The sequence below is a fragment of the Lipotes vexillifer genome, unplaced genomic scaffold (assembly GCF_000442215.2).
Source record: "Lipotes vexillifer unplaced genomic scaffold, Lipotes_vexillifer_v1.1 scaffold2435, whole genome shotgun sequence".
Lineage (NCBI taxonomy): Eukaryota > Metazoa > Chordata > Mammalia > Artiodactyla > Lipotidae > Lipotes > Lipotes vexillifer.
In genome coordinates, this window is record NW_006769857.1 from 377,614 (window position 1) to 395,700 (window position 18,087).

General features: G+C 40.4%; 1 protein-coding gene across 1 annotated transcript in view; it reads right to left on the minus strand.

Annotated features, from left to right (window-relative positions):
* Positions 1 to 3,746: 3,746 nt before the first annotated feature.
* The window catches only part of CRYZ (crystallin zeta), a 24,744-nt gene continuing 10,403 nt past the window's right edge, over positions 3,747 to 18,087 (minus strand). Inside the window, exons 4-9 of the mRNA XM_007445901.1 lie at positions 17,188 to 17,351; positions 12,853 to 12,904; positions 8,364 to 8,513; positions 4,917 to 5,018; positions 4,722 to 4,817; positions 3,747 to 4,256 (exon numbers count right to left, since the gene is read on the minus strand). Of these exons, the coding sequence (XP_007445963.1) occupies positions 4,092 to 4,256; positions 4,722 to 4,817; positions 4,917 to 5,018; positions 8,364 to 8,513; positions 12,853 to 12,904; positions 17,188 to 17,351 (729 nt within the window). The 3' untranslated portion in view covers positions 3,747 to 4,091. The remainder of the gene's footprint in view (positions 4,257 to 4,721; positions 4,818 to 4,916; positions 5,019 to 8,363; positions 8,514 to 12,852; positions 12,905 to 17,187; positions 17,352 to 18,087) is intronic.

Genomic DNA, 18,087 nt, shown 5'->3' on the forward strand with positions numbered 1-18,087 from the left:
AAATCACATATATACTGACCTCCCCCGCCTCTACCTCTTTGGAGCAGTTTCTCAGAGCTATCTGGTCTCCCAGGCTATAGTCTTCATTCTGTCCCAAATAAAAAACTTAACTCGCAACTCTCACATTGTGCTTTTTCTTCTTTTTTCAGTCAACAACTCCACAATTCTTCGTCTGGCTTTGCTACAGTCAGACAAATGTTCTTTGCATGAGTGCTGTATACTCTCCAGCATTTGCTGCAATCTGACAGTCTGCTACTCTCCATCCATCTACAAGGCCGTCTCTGGGGTGACTGTACATCCGAGAGTGCAAAGTTCCCCTTCCTCCTGAATCTGCAGTTGTACCAAAAATTGAATCCTGTAGTCTCTAAAGGAGATGAGGGATCCTGAGGGCTGGGCATACATCCCTAGCTGGCTCAGATAATTTCTGTGTAATAAGGGGTTTGATTCTCTAGGCAGTGTATCTCTTGTGGCCTGCGTTAGAGGCAGTGACTGAGCGGAGGCTTTTTCTTACCGACTCTGCAGCTAATGTGGGTCAATAAATCAAATGATTGACACTGAAGTTAATATAAATTCCCAACGGATTTTTGTACAGGGTTTCCTCTTATCTTTAGTTATTAGTAGTGTTGCAGTCTTTGTGGGTATTTTTACATGAAACTAGCAAAGGATAAGATCCAAGACTGCTCATCTGTGGCCACATTTGAAACACAATTAATGAGCATCTGTATCATGCAATCAGTTTGGGATCAGTGTTAGACTCCCTTTTTTTTTTTTTTTTTTTTTTTTGCGGTACATGGGCCTCTCACTGTTGTGGCCTCTCCCGTTGCGGAGCACAGGCTCTGGACTCGCAGGCTCAGCGGCCACGGCTCACGGGCCCAGCCGCTCCGCGGCATGTGGGATCTTCCCGGACCGGGGCACGAACCCGTGTCCCATGCATCGGCAGGCTGAGTCTCAACCACTGTGCCACCAGGGAAGCCCTAGACTCCCTCCTTCGAAGAACATATGTGGAATGTCCCCATCAACACCTAGTGGTCACTGACACAGGCCAAAGTGGATCTAGATTTCTTTCTATGATACATTTCCTAGGCTCTTTCCTTGGATGGAGGAAGCTCCCACAATATGAGCTATTCCTAAGCCCTATGGATTAGCTAAATTGTCTTATGACAATTTTAAATGACATTAAAAAGAAAATCGCTCTACCAAAAGAAAAGGTAGTGTTGGAAAGAGAATTAAGGATTGAGCTAAGGTGTTTTCCTGTCTGTGAGACATGGTTGAGGAGGCTGAGAGCCAAGGTCAAAGTGATCTGATCGGTCTTGCTGTTCTTGAGTTGTCTCGTGCAGAGAAAAAGCTTTTACACTGTGAATTGTGGAGGTCCCTTGGAACACATAGGATTTCTTGTTTCAGTAAAGCTGATCTAAGGACATTATACAATGCTCCCTGATTTTTTTTCCCTTTCAGAAGCATCCAAGTTATTTTGGTACTTCTATGGCCAAAGCTACTTTGGATAGCAGGAGGTAACAAATGCATTGAAATATGAAATGTGTAACTGGAAATCCCAAGCTACACTAGGTGCCACTCATCTGTACCCCCATGTCACCCCTTTGTGATGGTCAGTTTTGTGTCAACATAATGTCATCATGTTTTATGTGTTTACAAAGAGTCACCTGATGATTTTAAGTAGAGTACCCTCAATAACGCAGGTGGGCCTCATTCAATCAGTTGAAAGCATTGAACAAAAACTGAGGTTTCCCAGAGAAAGAATTCTACCTAATACTGCAATATAAAAACTCTGCTAGCCTACCTCATATATTTAGACTTGTCGGGCTCCATAATTGTAAGAGAAAATTCCTTAAATTAAATCTCTTTATACATACACATGTTTTACTCAGCTCTCATCCCTACTCAGCTCTAAGCTCAAAGATGTTGACTATGTCTTATACATCTTTGTATCCTCAAATTCCAGCATGGTGCCTTCTGAAACTCTAAGTATTCAATAAATACTTTGAAATAATGGATAAATGGATAAACCTTTGGCATGACAGTTTGCCTTCTTAGGCTCAGGGTGGCTGATCCATTTGATCTTTTAACACATTATATGATCCTAAGCAAATACAATTCTAAGGTCAAAGCAAATAGGAACAGAAATTCAGATGGTTGAAATGCAAAATAATGCTTGTTGATTCTACAAATTATTCTCTACTTCGTATCAGGGACAGCACTGATGAATGGGGTAGTAGCCCTTGGTCTATAAGCACCAACAGTGCAGTGAACATAGTTTGCTGAAAATTGGGACAAGAACAGAACTAGAACGACAAGGAGATTTGTACAGGGAACATGCCCAATGCTACATAACCATAAATATGGCAGTTAATGCACAAACTTTGGCTAGTTTTGCCTTTGAAATTAACTGAACTGTATCAATGGATTGTGCAGTGTTAAGTGAGCAGTATGCCTTAGCTTATTCTATAGATGAGGCAAATGTGAAAACAGATTAAACTGACTTTTGCGGAATAATTATTCCTTTATCTTTTTGAATGGGAAGGAATCTTCCATTTTGAAATGTATATAAAATGCTAATCTCTAGATTCATGACATTGTTTTTTTAACAATTTTTTCAAACATGTTATTTTTCACTCTACAAGACTCTAACCTGTAAAAGAAATAATAAATAAACTTGGAAAATGCTAACAGTAAAAACACTTCAGCCATGGCACGTAGAGCCAGAAGCCAACGACAGCCCTCAATTATAGAAGTTAGCAGTGCTTTTTGTTCCCTATGAAAGCAGGATTCCACATTCAAACAAGAAATTGTCATTCAACAGAACAAATCAGGTCAAGAGAATCAACCATATAATATACTAACAGATAGGAGGCTGTGATCACATGAAGAAAAACAAGAACAAAAATAACAATCAAACCTCATTTCCTGGGACATAATATTGATGGCAAGATTTCTAGGTAATCATTCCTTAATTTAGTTTAGATAAAAACTTCCAACACAGAACACTGTTAAGAAGTAACAGTGATGTAAAAGTGATGTAGGGTGATGTAAGGCAAGTACTATATGTAAGACAAACTAGAACAGTTTTTAATTTCCTCTAGAATTTACTGTAGTTACCATGTCATAATAACAAAAGCAGATCATTCTTAATGTGTAAATTCATTTACTAATTTAAATAAAAATATATGATTCCCGCCACACAAACAGGTAACTCCAAATCTACTTTGAAGTTGAATCAATCAATAAGCATCTATTGGAAACTATGCACCTAGTATCATATTATATCAAAGATAAGGCTCCTGTCCTCACAGAATATGGATCATTGGTAATCAATCATTAACCTAGTGAATGTCATAATATATTGGGGGAATATACTGGAAAACTAACAAATTTCTCTGGACATCATTTATCTTGCCCTTCTGAGAGACTTGTAGATCTAGATGAGATTAGTTTGGAAAAGGTGTCTTGTTTAGTCCAGAAAATCTTCAGAGTCCAATATAGTTCTGGGCTAATCAGAGACTAAACTTTATAAGGTTCTTTTTTTTTTTTAAGATTTTTGGATGTGGACCATTTTTAAAGTTTTTTACAATATTGTTTCTGTTTTATGTTTTGGTTTCTTTGGCCCCAAGGCATGTGGGATCCTAGCTTCCCAACCAGGGAACAAACCCACACCACTGGCACTGGTAGGCGAAGTCTCAACCACTGGACCACCAGGGAAGTCCCTATAAGGTTCTTAATAAAGAAGTAGGCTTGGAAATCAAGCAGTCTTACTTTGAATTAGTATGTTTTAGTCAAAGGTATGGAATCAATGATCAAGTATCAGTTAGGAATTTCTGTAATGCCCTCCAATGCCAAGTGACCACTAATATTCTATTTCCTACTATGATGAATCCTTGATGAGAGGCAGAAGGCATAAAGAATATTGCCAGCTATAAAATAAATTGCACTCCAATGTCTACGATCGCTAAAGATAAATCTTTTTTTTAATATAAGAAACTCACTGAATCAAATGAATGCTAATTAAAGCAAATGTAGTGTATGTAAAACTGAGGTAAAAAACCTTTAATTACGCAGGAAATCTGTGGAAGGATTAATCATTTTAAGAGAAGAATCATTTTTCCAGTAGCCCCACTGCTATGAATGATATCTTCATGAGCCTGGGCCACCTTCTCCAATGGATACTGGGGACCTATTACTGGTCTCAACCAGCCAATTTCCATTCCAGCTTGAAGGGCTGCTGCAAACTGCTGAAATTCCTCCTGAGGAAAAGGAAAAGATTTTTCAGTAGAGGAACACATGACTTAATTTTCAGAAGCATTAAAATTTTTCAGAATCTAAGAGAACATTAAGAATTTCTCACAAATATGTAGCTTTTGTCAACTTGTCCAGAACTACAAAAAAAAGCAGTTCTCTATAGGTTAACCATTAGTGCAATTTGTCTGTGGCGGTCTCAGTTTACAAAATACCTATCGTCCTGAGGTAAGCCATAATTGCGAATAGTATCTCCTTTCTCTTTCATAAGTGCCTTGGCTTGGAAAATAAAATTATATTGTCACCCTATCTTCTAAGGATTATCTTCTAGGGATGGTATCTTCTAGGGATTAATCCTTAACCCACTTAGCCAGATAACTAACTTTAACATCTACTTAAATTTTCAGTCTGCCTGACTAGACAAACTATATCAATGTTTAAGGTACCAAAATCAGAGTCACTTCTTTTCCTACCTTGGTGGATGAATAGAGAGCAACTCCTATTATGCTAGATTCCTTTGCCATGGTGTCCCGTGGGTTTATTTCAATAGGACCCCTGCTGCCAACAACCTAGTATGAAAAACAGCATGTCTATAGTTAAAGATGACTGCAAAATAGAGTTAAATTACAATAAAACTACAAAGTGGTAAAAAAAAATGAAATACTTACTATTACTCGTCCTCCATGTGACAAAAGATTCAAATCGTTGCTAAGATTTACATTAGCTAGCATTTCAATAATCACATCAACTCCTTTTTCACCAACGGATTTCTATATAATATAAAAGAATGCACAGTAGATTAGGAAAAATAACTGTTATCATAGTCCCATATATTACAGAACTGTGTTTCAAATGACATAAGATGCTATATTTTAAAGACTAATAATGCAAATTTTAAGATAACGTAATTATATAGTGATGCTGTAATTCCAAGGTACTAGCCACAACATCTAAAATGATAAAGGTCCATATTAATTGCTATAATGAAATAAAATTTGTCCAAAATTTTCAGGCGCTTAGACTCAACTTGACTATAAAGTACTTTTTCCTTAGCTGAAAATTTTCTATCTTCAAAATGTACTTCAATAGAGAAAGAAGGAACAAATCAAAAATCCAAAACTGGACATTGGGTTTCCCATTTTTATTTATTTTTTTATTTATTTATTTTTTTGCAGTATGCGGGCCTCCCACTGCTGTGGCCGCTCCCGTTGCGGAGCGCAGGCTCAGAGGCCGTGGCTCACAGGCCCAGCCGCTCCGCGGCATGTGGGATCCCCCCAGATCGGGGCACGAACCTGTGTCCCCTGAATCGGCAGGTGGATTCCCAACCACCGCCACCAGGGAAGCCCCCCATTTTTATTAAAAAACAGAAAACAAAAGAAAAAATCACTGGCTGTTTGCTGTTGCAGGATTTTGTGTGTGTGTGCATTCAGTTTTGTTCTAAGTGGTCTACAATCAGCTTGGCAGACTATTTCTTTTCCTTTGGGCTCTCAGATGGCGGTTCCCAGCGTCTAAAACTGGATCTTAAATAAGCTATACATATCTACCTTATATTCATTTATTTTAACAAAAAAATGAATACCTGTGTCAGGCACTGTGAGAGGTACTAGAAATGCCAAGATGGACATAAAGAGCTCAAAACAAAGTGAGGAAGATGGAAAACACTACAATCTTCACTGTGATGTGATGGGCTAAGTAGTATATTAGCAGAAATAAACCACAGGTTATGGAGGGAATAAAAGTTACAACTCTGATCACCTGTAAAGGTCAGAGAAAATTCCACAGAGATGATGACCTGGGCCCTGAGGGATGAGTAGGAGTTCCTTAAGTAAAACAGAAGGAAGAGGGCGCAAGAGGAAGTTAGACATGAGACAGTCGGTCTGGACAAAAGAAACAGAAAAGCAAAGATGTAGGGACTAAGAGTACAGGTTGGAACTGGAAAGTGGCCCAGCAGAGCTGGAGAACATATCTGGGAAAGAGATGGGGGTGGGGGAAGAGGTGGGAGACAAGAAATTGCAAATTGGTTCAGACTGTGAAAACACACCAAATGCACGTTAAAAGATTTGGACTTTTGGGGGGCAGGTGTTCATTAATTAATTCTTGTGCCAGACACTGTTTTAGGCACTGGAGGTACAGCAGGGAACAAGAAAGACAAAAATTCCTATTCTCATGGAGCTCTCATTTCAGTTATTTCTGAAGACTTTTTTCTTTCTTTCTTCCTTTTTTTAAACAGAGAACCAAATAATGCTGGAGACAGTAGAGAAGACAGAGGGGAGATTAGCTCAGCTGGGAATAATAGTCAAGGCTGAAGAAGATGAGGACTAAACTAAGTCACAACGATGAATGGAAAAGAGAAACAGAGATGTATATGAAAGGCATGTCAGAGAGGACACTGATAGATGAGGTGACCAATTTGATGGGTAGGAGGGAGAATGGTGATTAAACAACAGAGACAGGAAATGAAATGTGGGTTTCTGTCCTGAGGGACCAGATGAGTGTCAATATCTAGTAGGCTGATGGCGTGAAGGAATGAAACAGGCCAGAGGTAGCGTTGGAAACCAGCAGTATAAGGGTGTATATGAGATGAATCAGGATGGAGGTGCAGCACCAGAGAAGATCAGAGAGCAAGGGGAAAGACCTAAGGAATACCAACATTTAAGTAAAATGAAGAGAAGGGAGACTGAAAATGAATTCGGAGAAGTAAGAAGAGAGCCAGCTTCTAGGAGGTGTGGTCAGGGTCAGACAGGATAAGGACTGAGCCAAGAGCAGCTGCCTGGTAACTAGGCGCTTACCAGCACTCCTGACAAGCCGTGTAAGTAGCTGGGGTGGAAGCAAAACTGCAGTGGGAGGTAAGGAAGTAAGAGCAGTAAGTACGCCTGACATTTTCAAGAAATGTGGTGGTAAAGGAGGGGGAGGAGGAGATAAAATGTTAAGAGAATGTTTTTGGAGAATGAGAGAGACTTAAGCGGAAGGAACCAGTAGAAGAGACGGAATTAGACTGCAAAACAAAAACATTCTGAAAACTGACAATTTTTCATCTCTGATACTGGTATCATGAGTGCATACTCAATCAATCTTAGGTTCCCTCAACATATAACAAAGGAGTGCCTTTACTCAGTTTTTTGGCAAGATGATTTAGTGATAATAAACTCTCGGCCGTATTTTTCCTCAGTTTGTAATGACCTTGTTTACACAGTAATCAGTACCTGGAATATACCAATTCTTTTTCAACATGAACAAGTAGTTTGGGGATTAGCAAAGAAATAGGTGTTTAGTAAACTGCTACTATAGCATGAATGGAGAACTTCAGAATCTGTTTGAATTCTGTTGCAGCAATGGAATGGATGCAATAATAACTAAATTCTATCTCGCGCTTTGGATGAGGTAGTGCTCACTCCTCCAAAGTATCCAGTAAACAAATAAATTTTACTCCCTAGGCTAAACAGATCCAGTTTTTAATCAGTGGATAACTTCTCTTCTATGGAAAATATACACCAATAGAAATTATATTAAGACTACCTTTTTGTGGCCAGAGGTGGGGTGGAGGTGGGGGACGGGTGACAGGGGTAAAGGTGGGATCAGAAGGTACAAACTTCCAGTTGTAAAATAAGTAAGTCATGGGGGTGTAACGCATAGCACGGTGCCTACAGTTAATAACACTGTATTATATATTTGAAAGTTGCTAAGAGAGTAGATCTTAAAAGTTCTCATCACAAGAAAAAACAATTTTATAACTGTGTATGGGGACAGATGTTAACTAGACTTGTTATGGTGATCATTTCACAATATTCACAATATATATTAAAAAAAAAAACCTGCCTCACAGCTGCAAATACAAAGCTGTGGCTTTACTTAAAATGTGATTTGCATTAAAGAGTACCAGTTTTTATAGCTATAAGCCTCTAGAGAGGCTATATTTTACTTAGTAAAAATAAACAAGACAGAAACAACAGTGAAGGTTTGAAAACTAGACATCTCTGTTAAATTAATTAAATCTTTAAAACACACATAAGCAAAACAAACAACTTTAAGAGAGTAGTTGTTAAACGAACTTACAAAAAAATGTTGTCTCCCATGAAACAAAATTTTACTTTTATAAAATTATAGAACAATTTTACCTTAATTTTATCAATATAATTAGCTTCTTTGTGATTAAACACTTCATGGGCTCCATTCTGCAAAACAATCTTTTGTCCTTCCTCAGTACCAGCTGTGCCCAAAACCTTTAAGCCATAAGCTCTAGCAATTTGGCATGCTGCTATTCCAACCTGAAAAACAAAATATGGCCCAACATTTTAGATTCTTTGCATCCCTGCAAACATTTATTAAATACACATAATGAACTTTAGGTTCTTCTAGGTTCTAGCTATTGTTAAGAAGTTTAAGAGCCTAAACAAAGAAATAAGAACAACAGCTATTACTGAGCATTTATAATATGCCAGGTATTACACTCAATACTTTCTATGTATTGCTTCATTTCATCCTCACAAGAAGCCTATGAAGTAGATATTGTTATTGTCCCTGGTCCACAGATGAGAAAATTGAAGCTTATATATATGGAAACAGGAGCTGGACCAAATCAGATTGCAGAGCTTGAGTTTGTAACCACTGCACAAAATGTTCATTTAGCATCTGCTTTGTGCAAAAGATACAGGGTTTAAAGATGATGAAAATGTGCTCACTGACTTCATACTTTAATTGTACATATAAAATATTACATAACAAAGGTAAGGCCTCTACCACTTAAGTGGAGGAGACAGGTACATACATGAGCAAATTAACTTACTCATTAATATGATGAACGTTTATTATTTATTATGTGCAAGACCTGATTCTTCATGCAAGAAATTTATGTTCTAAGGTAGGGGGAAGATAATAAACACATGAAAAAATAAATGCATAAAGTAAATTCAGAAAATGAAAAGTACTTGAAAAAAATAAAACAGCCTATTGGGTTATAAAGAGATAGGGAAAGGGGCCAGTTAGGTCATCAGGAAAGGCTGCTCTGAAGAGGTGAGACCTGAATGAAGTGAGGGACAAGCACGTGATGGTCTGGGAAGCCTGCTGGAGATACTGTAGGCAGAATGGTCATGGTTGAACCAGGAATGAGCTTGGGGCCTTCAAAGGTCAGAAAGAGGGTCAATGTGGGACTTCCCTGGTGGCTCAGTGGCTGGGAATCCGCCTGCCAATGCAGGGGACACGGGTTTGATTCCCTCGCCGGGGAAGATCCCACATGCCCTGGAGCAGCTAGACTCGTGTGCCACAACTGCTGAGCCTGTGCTCTGGAGCCCGTTGGCCACAACTACTGAGGCCCACATGCCTGGAGCCCGTGATCTGCGATGGGAGAGGCCGATGTGGTGAGAGGCCCGTGTGCGTCAACGAGGAGTGGCCCCCGATCGCTGCAGCTAGGGAAAGCCCACGTGCAGTGGCAAAGACCCAATGCAGCCAAAAATAATAAATAAATAAATAAATTTATTTTTAAAAAAAATGAAAGAGGGTCAATGTGGCTTGAGGGCGGGACAAGTGGGACAGCAGAAGATGAGGCCAGAGGGGCACAGAGAGGGCAAGGCACACAGGGCCTTGGAGGTAAAGGCTTTGGATTACATTTAAGAGCCATGCAGAACTACTGGAGAGTTTAAGCAGGAGAGGGATATGATCCAAATTAGGCTTTTAAAAGAAATTCCAATTATATGAGAGGCAAAAAGAAGGTAGGGGGAAATGGGAGTAGGAAGACCAGGCCTTCCTTATAGATTGAAGGTGGAAGGTGAGGAAAAGAGAAAAATTAAGGATGTCTCCCAGGTCTTTGGTCAGATTAACTGGGTAGATTGACTGGGATAAGGAAGATTAGAGAGGATCAAGTTAGTGACAGCATCAAGAATTCACTTTGAACATGCTGAGCTGTATATTGCTCACCTAACTGAAGATGTAAAGTCATCAGCTGAATATGGGTATGGGCTAAAAAGAATTCAGAATTGGAAACGTAAATTTGAGATTCATCAGTTTAAAGCCACGGGACTTGATGAAATCACTAGAGCACTAGATAAATGTGCTTAGTATAAAGGAGAAATAAAATTATTTTAGGAATATAGATAAAAGCAATTATTTAAATTGCAATACTAGGAAATACGTTTGATCACATGCCAAATGAATGGCACAGATAAGGGTCCCATACATTTAGAGCAAGATTTCTCAAACTTGGCACTATTGGGCCAGGTAATTCTTTGCAGTGGGGACTATGCTGTGCAGTGAAGGATGTTTAGCAGCATGTCTAGCTTCTATCCACTGGATGCCAGACCCCTTTACCCAGTTGTAACAACCAAAAATGTCCCCAGACACTGCCAAATGTCCCCAAGGGGGAGAAGAGATGATATAAAATCACCCCTTATTGATAACCACTGATTTAAAGGAAGGTAAAATGATGATAGACTGGGCATGATAGAAAAGAATTAAGGTGAAAAATGATGATAGAAACTAATTAAAATTGTAACAGAATCACAGACTCCCAGGCCTGAAATAGACCTTAAAGATTGTATGGCATATGGGAGTGATGAGCCTGAACCCACTTGGGTTATGGTGAGGATCTGTTTGATTTAACCAAAACAAACACTGGGAACTCACTGCCTATTGAGTGCAACAGACATTCAATTCCATGAAATAACAATACATTATGTGGTTAGCATGACTGATTTTTGCTACTTTAATTTTCAATTAAAAAAACAGGGGGCTTCTAATAAAACCACATTTTAACCTAAGAGTTAATGTAAATATACCTCCTTATGCCCTAACTACTTCAAAGGGGCACTCAGTAGCTATTTTAAAGGCGCTGTTTATTCTATTCTTGTCAACAATTATACTAACTATATTCCTTCAACAGATTATGTATCATGATGTGTCAACTATTTTTTCTTCTATTTATTTTGCTGACACTAAAACAGGGCACTCCCCACCAACATATCGGAATAATAGCTGTGTTCATATATTCTACACCATTTTAAATACACAACATAATCCCAAAGGAATTTGATTTAAATGAGGACAGAAAGTACAAACAGAAGCAAGACAAAACCCAGCACTGTTTCCCTCTGATAGGGCAGGGAGGATCAGAAGTGCTTCACACACCAGGTCGCCAGCCTATCCCTGCCAGCCAAGGATTTAACAAACTCAGCCAGCACAGGGAACACTGCGGATTCTGCCTTTTAAAAAAAATCATGGTGAAGCAACCTGGCTTTTTACAAGACAGTAAAGGGAATAAAAAGAGATTTTTCTTTAAACTCTTCTCTCCCCTTCCTACTGAAATCTCTCCCTTTGATACAGAGCACAAGGTTAACTCTCTGAAAGCCAAAGCAATTTAAATACATGAATGTTTGACAGATCCTTTAGTTATTTAGGGTTAAATTTAATTTAACCCCAAAACAGCCTCTTCGCTGAAGCTAAACAATGGGCGTTTTTTGACAAGGTATATCTGTCATATTTTCTCAAGCCCCAGAAAGACAATCTTGGTGTTTTTTAGTAAATAGTCTGATCTGTGAAATCCTTCAGAATTAATCTATTGAAGGTACACAGGAAGCTGGGTGTGAAACCTGGTGATACGTTCACATTAACTAACAGATAATGCAGAGGTCTGAATTCTCTGTTTGTATTATCTGGCCACGTTTAGAGGTAAATTCACATTTTCAGGATGCCTCTCATTAGTCTGGGAACAATGTGCCATTAATAGGTTACTTCTTTCCATCTACTCTCTGGAATACACAGTGCCCTGAAAGGGTTAAGCAGCTTCCTCAAGGTGAGCCATCCAGCCCCAGGCCCTGTATTTTAAAAATGCGAAATCCTGTCTCCAAAATTTCTAAAGCCTTTACGTGCAGGATAGAGGTCATGTGGATTTCTTGTTAAATTCCAACCTCAGAGCTCTAACTTCTCCTCTAAGCTCCTCGGAGGCAGACTGACAGCCAGTTTCTTGAAGAGGTTTCTGACAGCCTTGCCTTGCGTGATTTCACTGCAGGGCTGATTTTATAAGTTCTGAGTGCCCCTCCCCCCCAGCTCCATTAGCATTTTAAGCCATGGGTTGTGGTGTGAAGGACACAGCTGTATACTGTGTACCCCACGAATGTCATCATAGAGCAGCAGGCCAGGAGGAAGGGAACTAGAAAGCACAAAGACTCACAGTGGCAGTGTGGCTCTGCAGTGCTGTCTGGGGCAACAGCGGTAAAGCTTTAATGAGCCTTAGTTTCCTTATCTAAGGGAATGTGGAATTTATATTAACCTTAAAGAACTGTTTAAAATTCTAAATAAATATTCTTGGAACATTCACTACTTGAAGAGAAAAACAAAGCCAGTTTACCTTGGTCCATACCCAACACAGGTGGAAAACCTAATGCATACGTTTTTGACCTGGTAATCTACTGAATTTATTAACCAAGAAATGCTAAACTAATGACAGGGAATCACCTTCAGAAGACGGAATTTAAAGAAGCCTCGCTACAAAAAGAAAAAAAGCACCCTTGACTATATTTACAAATTTGGCTTTTAAAAACAACTTAAAGAAATACAACGTGAAATGCACAAACGTAAAAGCTCTTTTAAAAATAAACTTAAAGAACAAATGCTTACCCCTCCACTAGCCCCATGAACCAGAACACTTTCTCCAGCTTTCCCACGGGCACTGAAAAAGAAAGCACAGCTTCATCACCTTACTCTGGAGCTAATTAAGCTCAATGCTTGTCATAATTCTTAAGAGAACTCTACCTTCAGTTCAACTAACACTTACCCAAAGAGGAAACTCATCGTGATATATAACCCAAGATATTCTCCAAGCTCCACAGGATCAAACAATGGTTCTTCAGAGCCACAGATCAAAGTAAACCTTCAATTCACTTATTCATTCAACAAATGTTTATTGGGAGTCTATCACGTGCCAGGCACCGCACCTTCTCAGAGGCCTTGTTGGTGTGTTAAGTGAAATTGCTTCACCTAGAGGAACTGGAGTCTGCCATTCATTCCCACAGAAAATGTTGCATAACAGGGTCGTTACAGCTCAGTCTTTATTCCACGGTAAACACAGAGTAATACCCAAGTAAACACAGCAGCTACTGCCTTCCTTCTCCATGTCTTTGAACATCTGGCTGCACAGCCTCTAAGCCCTCGTTTCAGGAAGCAATGTTGTGTCAGCGATGGTGAGAGTATGAAACACAATAAATCCTGTCACACAGGTTCCCCTGTCAGCCCCTAAAATGTCCAGACCCTCTGGTGAAATGACATATTCTTTATACTTCTGGTTCATACCACTGTTTTTCTATTACACTGAAAACACGGAACGTGGAACGTGCAGCAAGACAGAGAGGGATGCCTTATCATTTCAGATGGACGAGTGCTGATGTCACAAGCCAGCAACCAATGTAATCCAGATCTGACGCCCAGCAAGGATCCTTTACTTACCAGGACAATAGGGCATGGGCACCCTGTACAGACATTATGTTCAATTTGGGAGTGAGAACACAGTAACCTGGAGTCTTGCTCAAGCCCCATGCCAACAGCTGACAAATGACAATTGTGAGTCAGTAAATGAAGTTTCTCCAACATGCTTGCTTGGAGATGGGGGGTTGAGGGCAGTGAGTTAAACCGAGGGTTTGCAATGATAAACTGAGATAGGTATTACCAAAACATTTTAAAAAGTAAAATACAAATGTAAGGGAATAGGATTACTAATGTTATGCTATGGGTCATGAAATACTTCCCAATGATTTTTTTAAAATCTTATAAACAACTCCTCACACACTAAGCACATTCTCCTAAACCTCTGGGCCTGCAGTGCGTGGAGCAAAAGCTGGCAAACCTTCTCCTGGATCCCCATGGCTACAATCCTTCTATCCTTGTGTAGGGTCACTGTGATGGTTAATTTTATGTGTCAGCTTGGCTGGGCCATGGTGCCAGATATGAGTCAAACATTCTGGATGTTTCTGTGAAGGTGCTTTTTTGGATGAGATTAACATTTAAGTCAGTAGTCTTTGAATAAAGCAGATTATCTTCCATAATGTGGATGGGCCTGGCCCATTCAGTTGAAGGCCTTAATAGAACAAAGACAGACTTCTCCCAGAGCAAGAAGGGATTCTGTCAGCAGACTGCCTTTGGATTTGAACTGCTACTCTTATCGGGCTCTAGAGCTTGCCAGCCTCTCCATCAGATTTTAGACTCACCAAGCCTCCACAAATCAATCTATCAATATATACATTCTGTTGGTTCTGCTTCTCTGGAGAACCCTAACTAACAGTCCTCTGTCCCTGGGGCCCACGGCAGGCCTGGAGCATGTGGCCTGGCCTTCTGTGCTGCTGTAGCACCCCATCGCAGTTACTGAAGACTAGGACCTGGCACATAGACTTCCTTCTCCACCCCAAATCCAGCCCCAATCTGGGAGATTTCAACATTCACAGGAGGAAACCCGCAAATCACAATTCCTGAATTCTCCTCTGCTTTTACCACTCTCTCCCTACACCTGGTAGCCACCCCCACCCATTCTACCTGAGGAATATGAGACACTAACAAGCAATATTAAGCTCCTATCCTGATTCTGTAAGCCCATACTCTCTCAACACTTCTTCAGCTGCACAGATCGCTGTCTCAATTGCTCCTTTTCTGCCCTCTTACTGCTCCTGGCCTCACTTCCCTCCCTATTCAGCCTGGACCCCATGGTACATTGCCCCAACTTCTCTCTGTCTTTCTCCTTCAACGTCTCACCTCCCTGCCCACCAACTTTCCATAATTGCACTACCTCTTCCAGGCTTTACAGATAAGTCTCCTTTTGACCTGAAGCCAATCTCTCTATCTCTGTCCTAAGTCGTCTCCTTGCCCTGCTCAGGATCTTGTTCCATCTGCCACTCCGCCCCCTCTTCCAAGCCTTCCATCTCTCCCTCTCTGACAGATCCTTTCTCAGCCACAAACATGTCCAAGTCCTGTCCATCCTTAAAAAAAACCTTTTGTTCCCACACTCTCCTCAAGTACTCTTCTACCCCTTCCTTCCTGTCTCCCCCACTTTTTACGAGTAGTCTCCATTCAAGAATCGATTTTTTTTTTTCCTTCCTCAACCCACTTATTCTAGCTTCTGTCCACCACTCTCCTGAAAATGAACTGATGAAAGCCACCGATGACCTCCTAATTGCTAAGCCCGGCTGGTATTTTTCCCAAATAGCCCTCACTGCTGCATTTGACAAGTAGCTTACCTCCTTGTTAGCAACATCAACTACTACCCCTAACACTACCCACACTGACTGTACTACTCGCATACTAAGAGCTTTACATGCATTAATTACCTCATTTAATTCTCAGCACACCCCATGAGGTACGTGCTATTATTATCATCCATGTTTTTCAAGTCAGTAAACTACAGTTGAGACAGGAAAGCAACTTGACCAGTAGTAGGTGGAGACAATACTATAACCTAGGCCTTCCTGTCTTCAACACCTATGAGCTTAACAGATGTTTAACAGACATGGTGACTCTGGACTCTCTTGCTCTTGGGATACACTCCCTTTAGTTCCCTTAGGACTCTGTTCCCTACGTTTGACCACACTCTTCAATGTTAATGCTCACTAAGGTTCTAGTCTCACTCCACTGTTCTTCTCACTCCCTGAGGGATTTCAATGACTTTCATTTTGTCAGCTCTCACCACATGCTGACAGCCCCAAATTTATACCTCCAAGCTTCAAGCTTCAGACTCTTTCATCCGACAGACCGCTGGACTTCTCCATGACAATGTCTGTCTTAGTTTCACGTCCAAAACTGAACTCAGTTTCCCTTTGAAACTTTTTCCTCCTTCTCTTTGTCAAGGTAAACATTACCCAAGTTTAAAGCTGTAAGTATTCTTAAGCTCTTTCTCTCCCTCATTCTCCACATGCAGTCACCAAATATTTCTGATTTTACCCCCTAAACAGTTGTCCTTTCCTCCCCATCTCTACCACAACCCTTGCTCTAGCCCTTAAGTACTGTTCCTAGAGGGTACTTCTATAAGACCCTCCCATCTTTCTCCATTCCTGTCATCAAATCCATCCTTCGCATAGCAAATAGGTGATCTTATTGAAACACAAATATGACAATATCACTCTCCTGAAAAAAACACTGTATGACCCCCCAATCCCTTACAGAACAATCTGTAAGTGCTATATTCTAGCTTTATATTATCTGAATCCCACCTATTTGATAATGGCAGCTAACATTTATTGAGAGATTACTATGTCCCAACCTTATTCTTTAGCACTCTTTGCCTTGAAATCTTCTATCTAACAAAAGCAAACTGCTATAGCTCTTTCTCCCCAGATACCATGATGTTTGCCCCCCACACCAACTACTCCCATTGTCTAGGATGCCCTCTCCACTCCCAGCTACCCTTCCCCAGGATAAGTCCCTCTGATCCTTTTCAAATATCTAAGGAATTTAATTACAATATAGATTCTCAGGTATCATCCATGGAAACTGACCAGTGGGTCTGGGGTAGAGACTTTTAAGTTGCAGCAATTAGTTTCTGGAGCTGGACAACAAGACTTTTGAACCATGGTTTTAAAATAATCCAAGTCTTACAGCTTTCCAGGAAGCCCTAGCTCATCACCACAGGCACATCCCTTGTCATCCCATAGATCCCTAGGCACATCTCTACCACTGTCCTTTCCACATTATACATCAATATTATTACTCTTACTCCCTTGCTCCCTCCCTTACTAGACTGTGAGCATGCTGAAGACAAAGACAGTGTTTTGCTCTTCTTTTTTTCCTTCAGTGATTAGAATAGTCTCCCAAATTAGCAGTTTCCGCTCCATAAATCTTAATGGGAACCAAATGGGAACCAAAAATGACCGACAGTGGACAGGTGGTAGGAAGCATAAATTATATATTATCCTCTTCCAGTGAATGTTGCCCTCCTCTGGTGCTGATTATAAAGCTGACAGAGTATGTTATTACCTGTGAAGCAGAGCTCGATAAGCAGTAAAATACGGGATCCCGATGGCAGCTCCTTGTTTAAAGTCCAGTTTTTCCGGCAGTGTGTAAACAGTGTGATCGGCTGCCAGAGCATATTCTGCGTAGCCCCCAGAGATTGTGCTGGTAGTGAAAACTCTGTCACCTTTCTGGGGAAAGCAATAAATTAATAAATGCTTTAGGGATTAAAAATGATGTCAAAATGGGTACGATCCTTTATAATGCAACCTCATAAGAAATAAATGAGTATTTATATACTGTTTTCTACATCCTAAGGTCTCATAAAAATAACTTCAAAATACCAAACATTTAAAAATGTTCTATTAATGGGAACTAGTAAGAAGTAAAATCAAGGGAAATAGGAAAAATACAAGAAAGAATGTCCATCATGGTCTAATAATAATGATGATAACTAACCTTTATTGAGAGCTTGCTGTGCTAGGCACTGCATTAAGTGTCTAACGAGTATTATCTAATTTGATCTTCATGACGGCCTATGAGGAACGTACTTTCATTATCTCCCTTTAGATAATCCCACTACACAGATGAGGAAATTGAGGCACATACAAGTTCAGTAATTAGCTCAGATCAAGCAGTTAGTAAATGGCAGTTAATATAAACCTTTTCTTTTCTTTTTTTGGTCCAAAATACTAGGGAGAAGAAACAAATAAAATTTGAGGTTTCGGGGCTTCCCTGGTGGTGCAGTGGTTGAGAGTCCGCCTGCCAATGCAGGGGACACGGGTTCGTGCCCCGGTCCGGGAAGATCCCACATGCCGCAGAGCGGCTAGGCCCATGAGCCATGGCCGTTGAGCCTGCGCGTCCGGAGCCTATGCTCCGCAACAGGAGAGGCCACAACAGTGAGAGGCCCGCATACCGGAAAAAAAA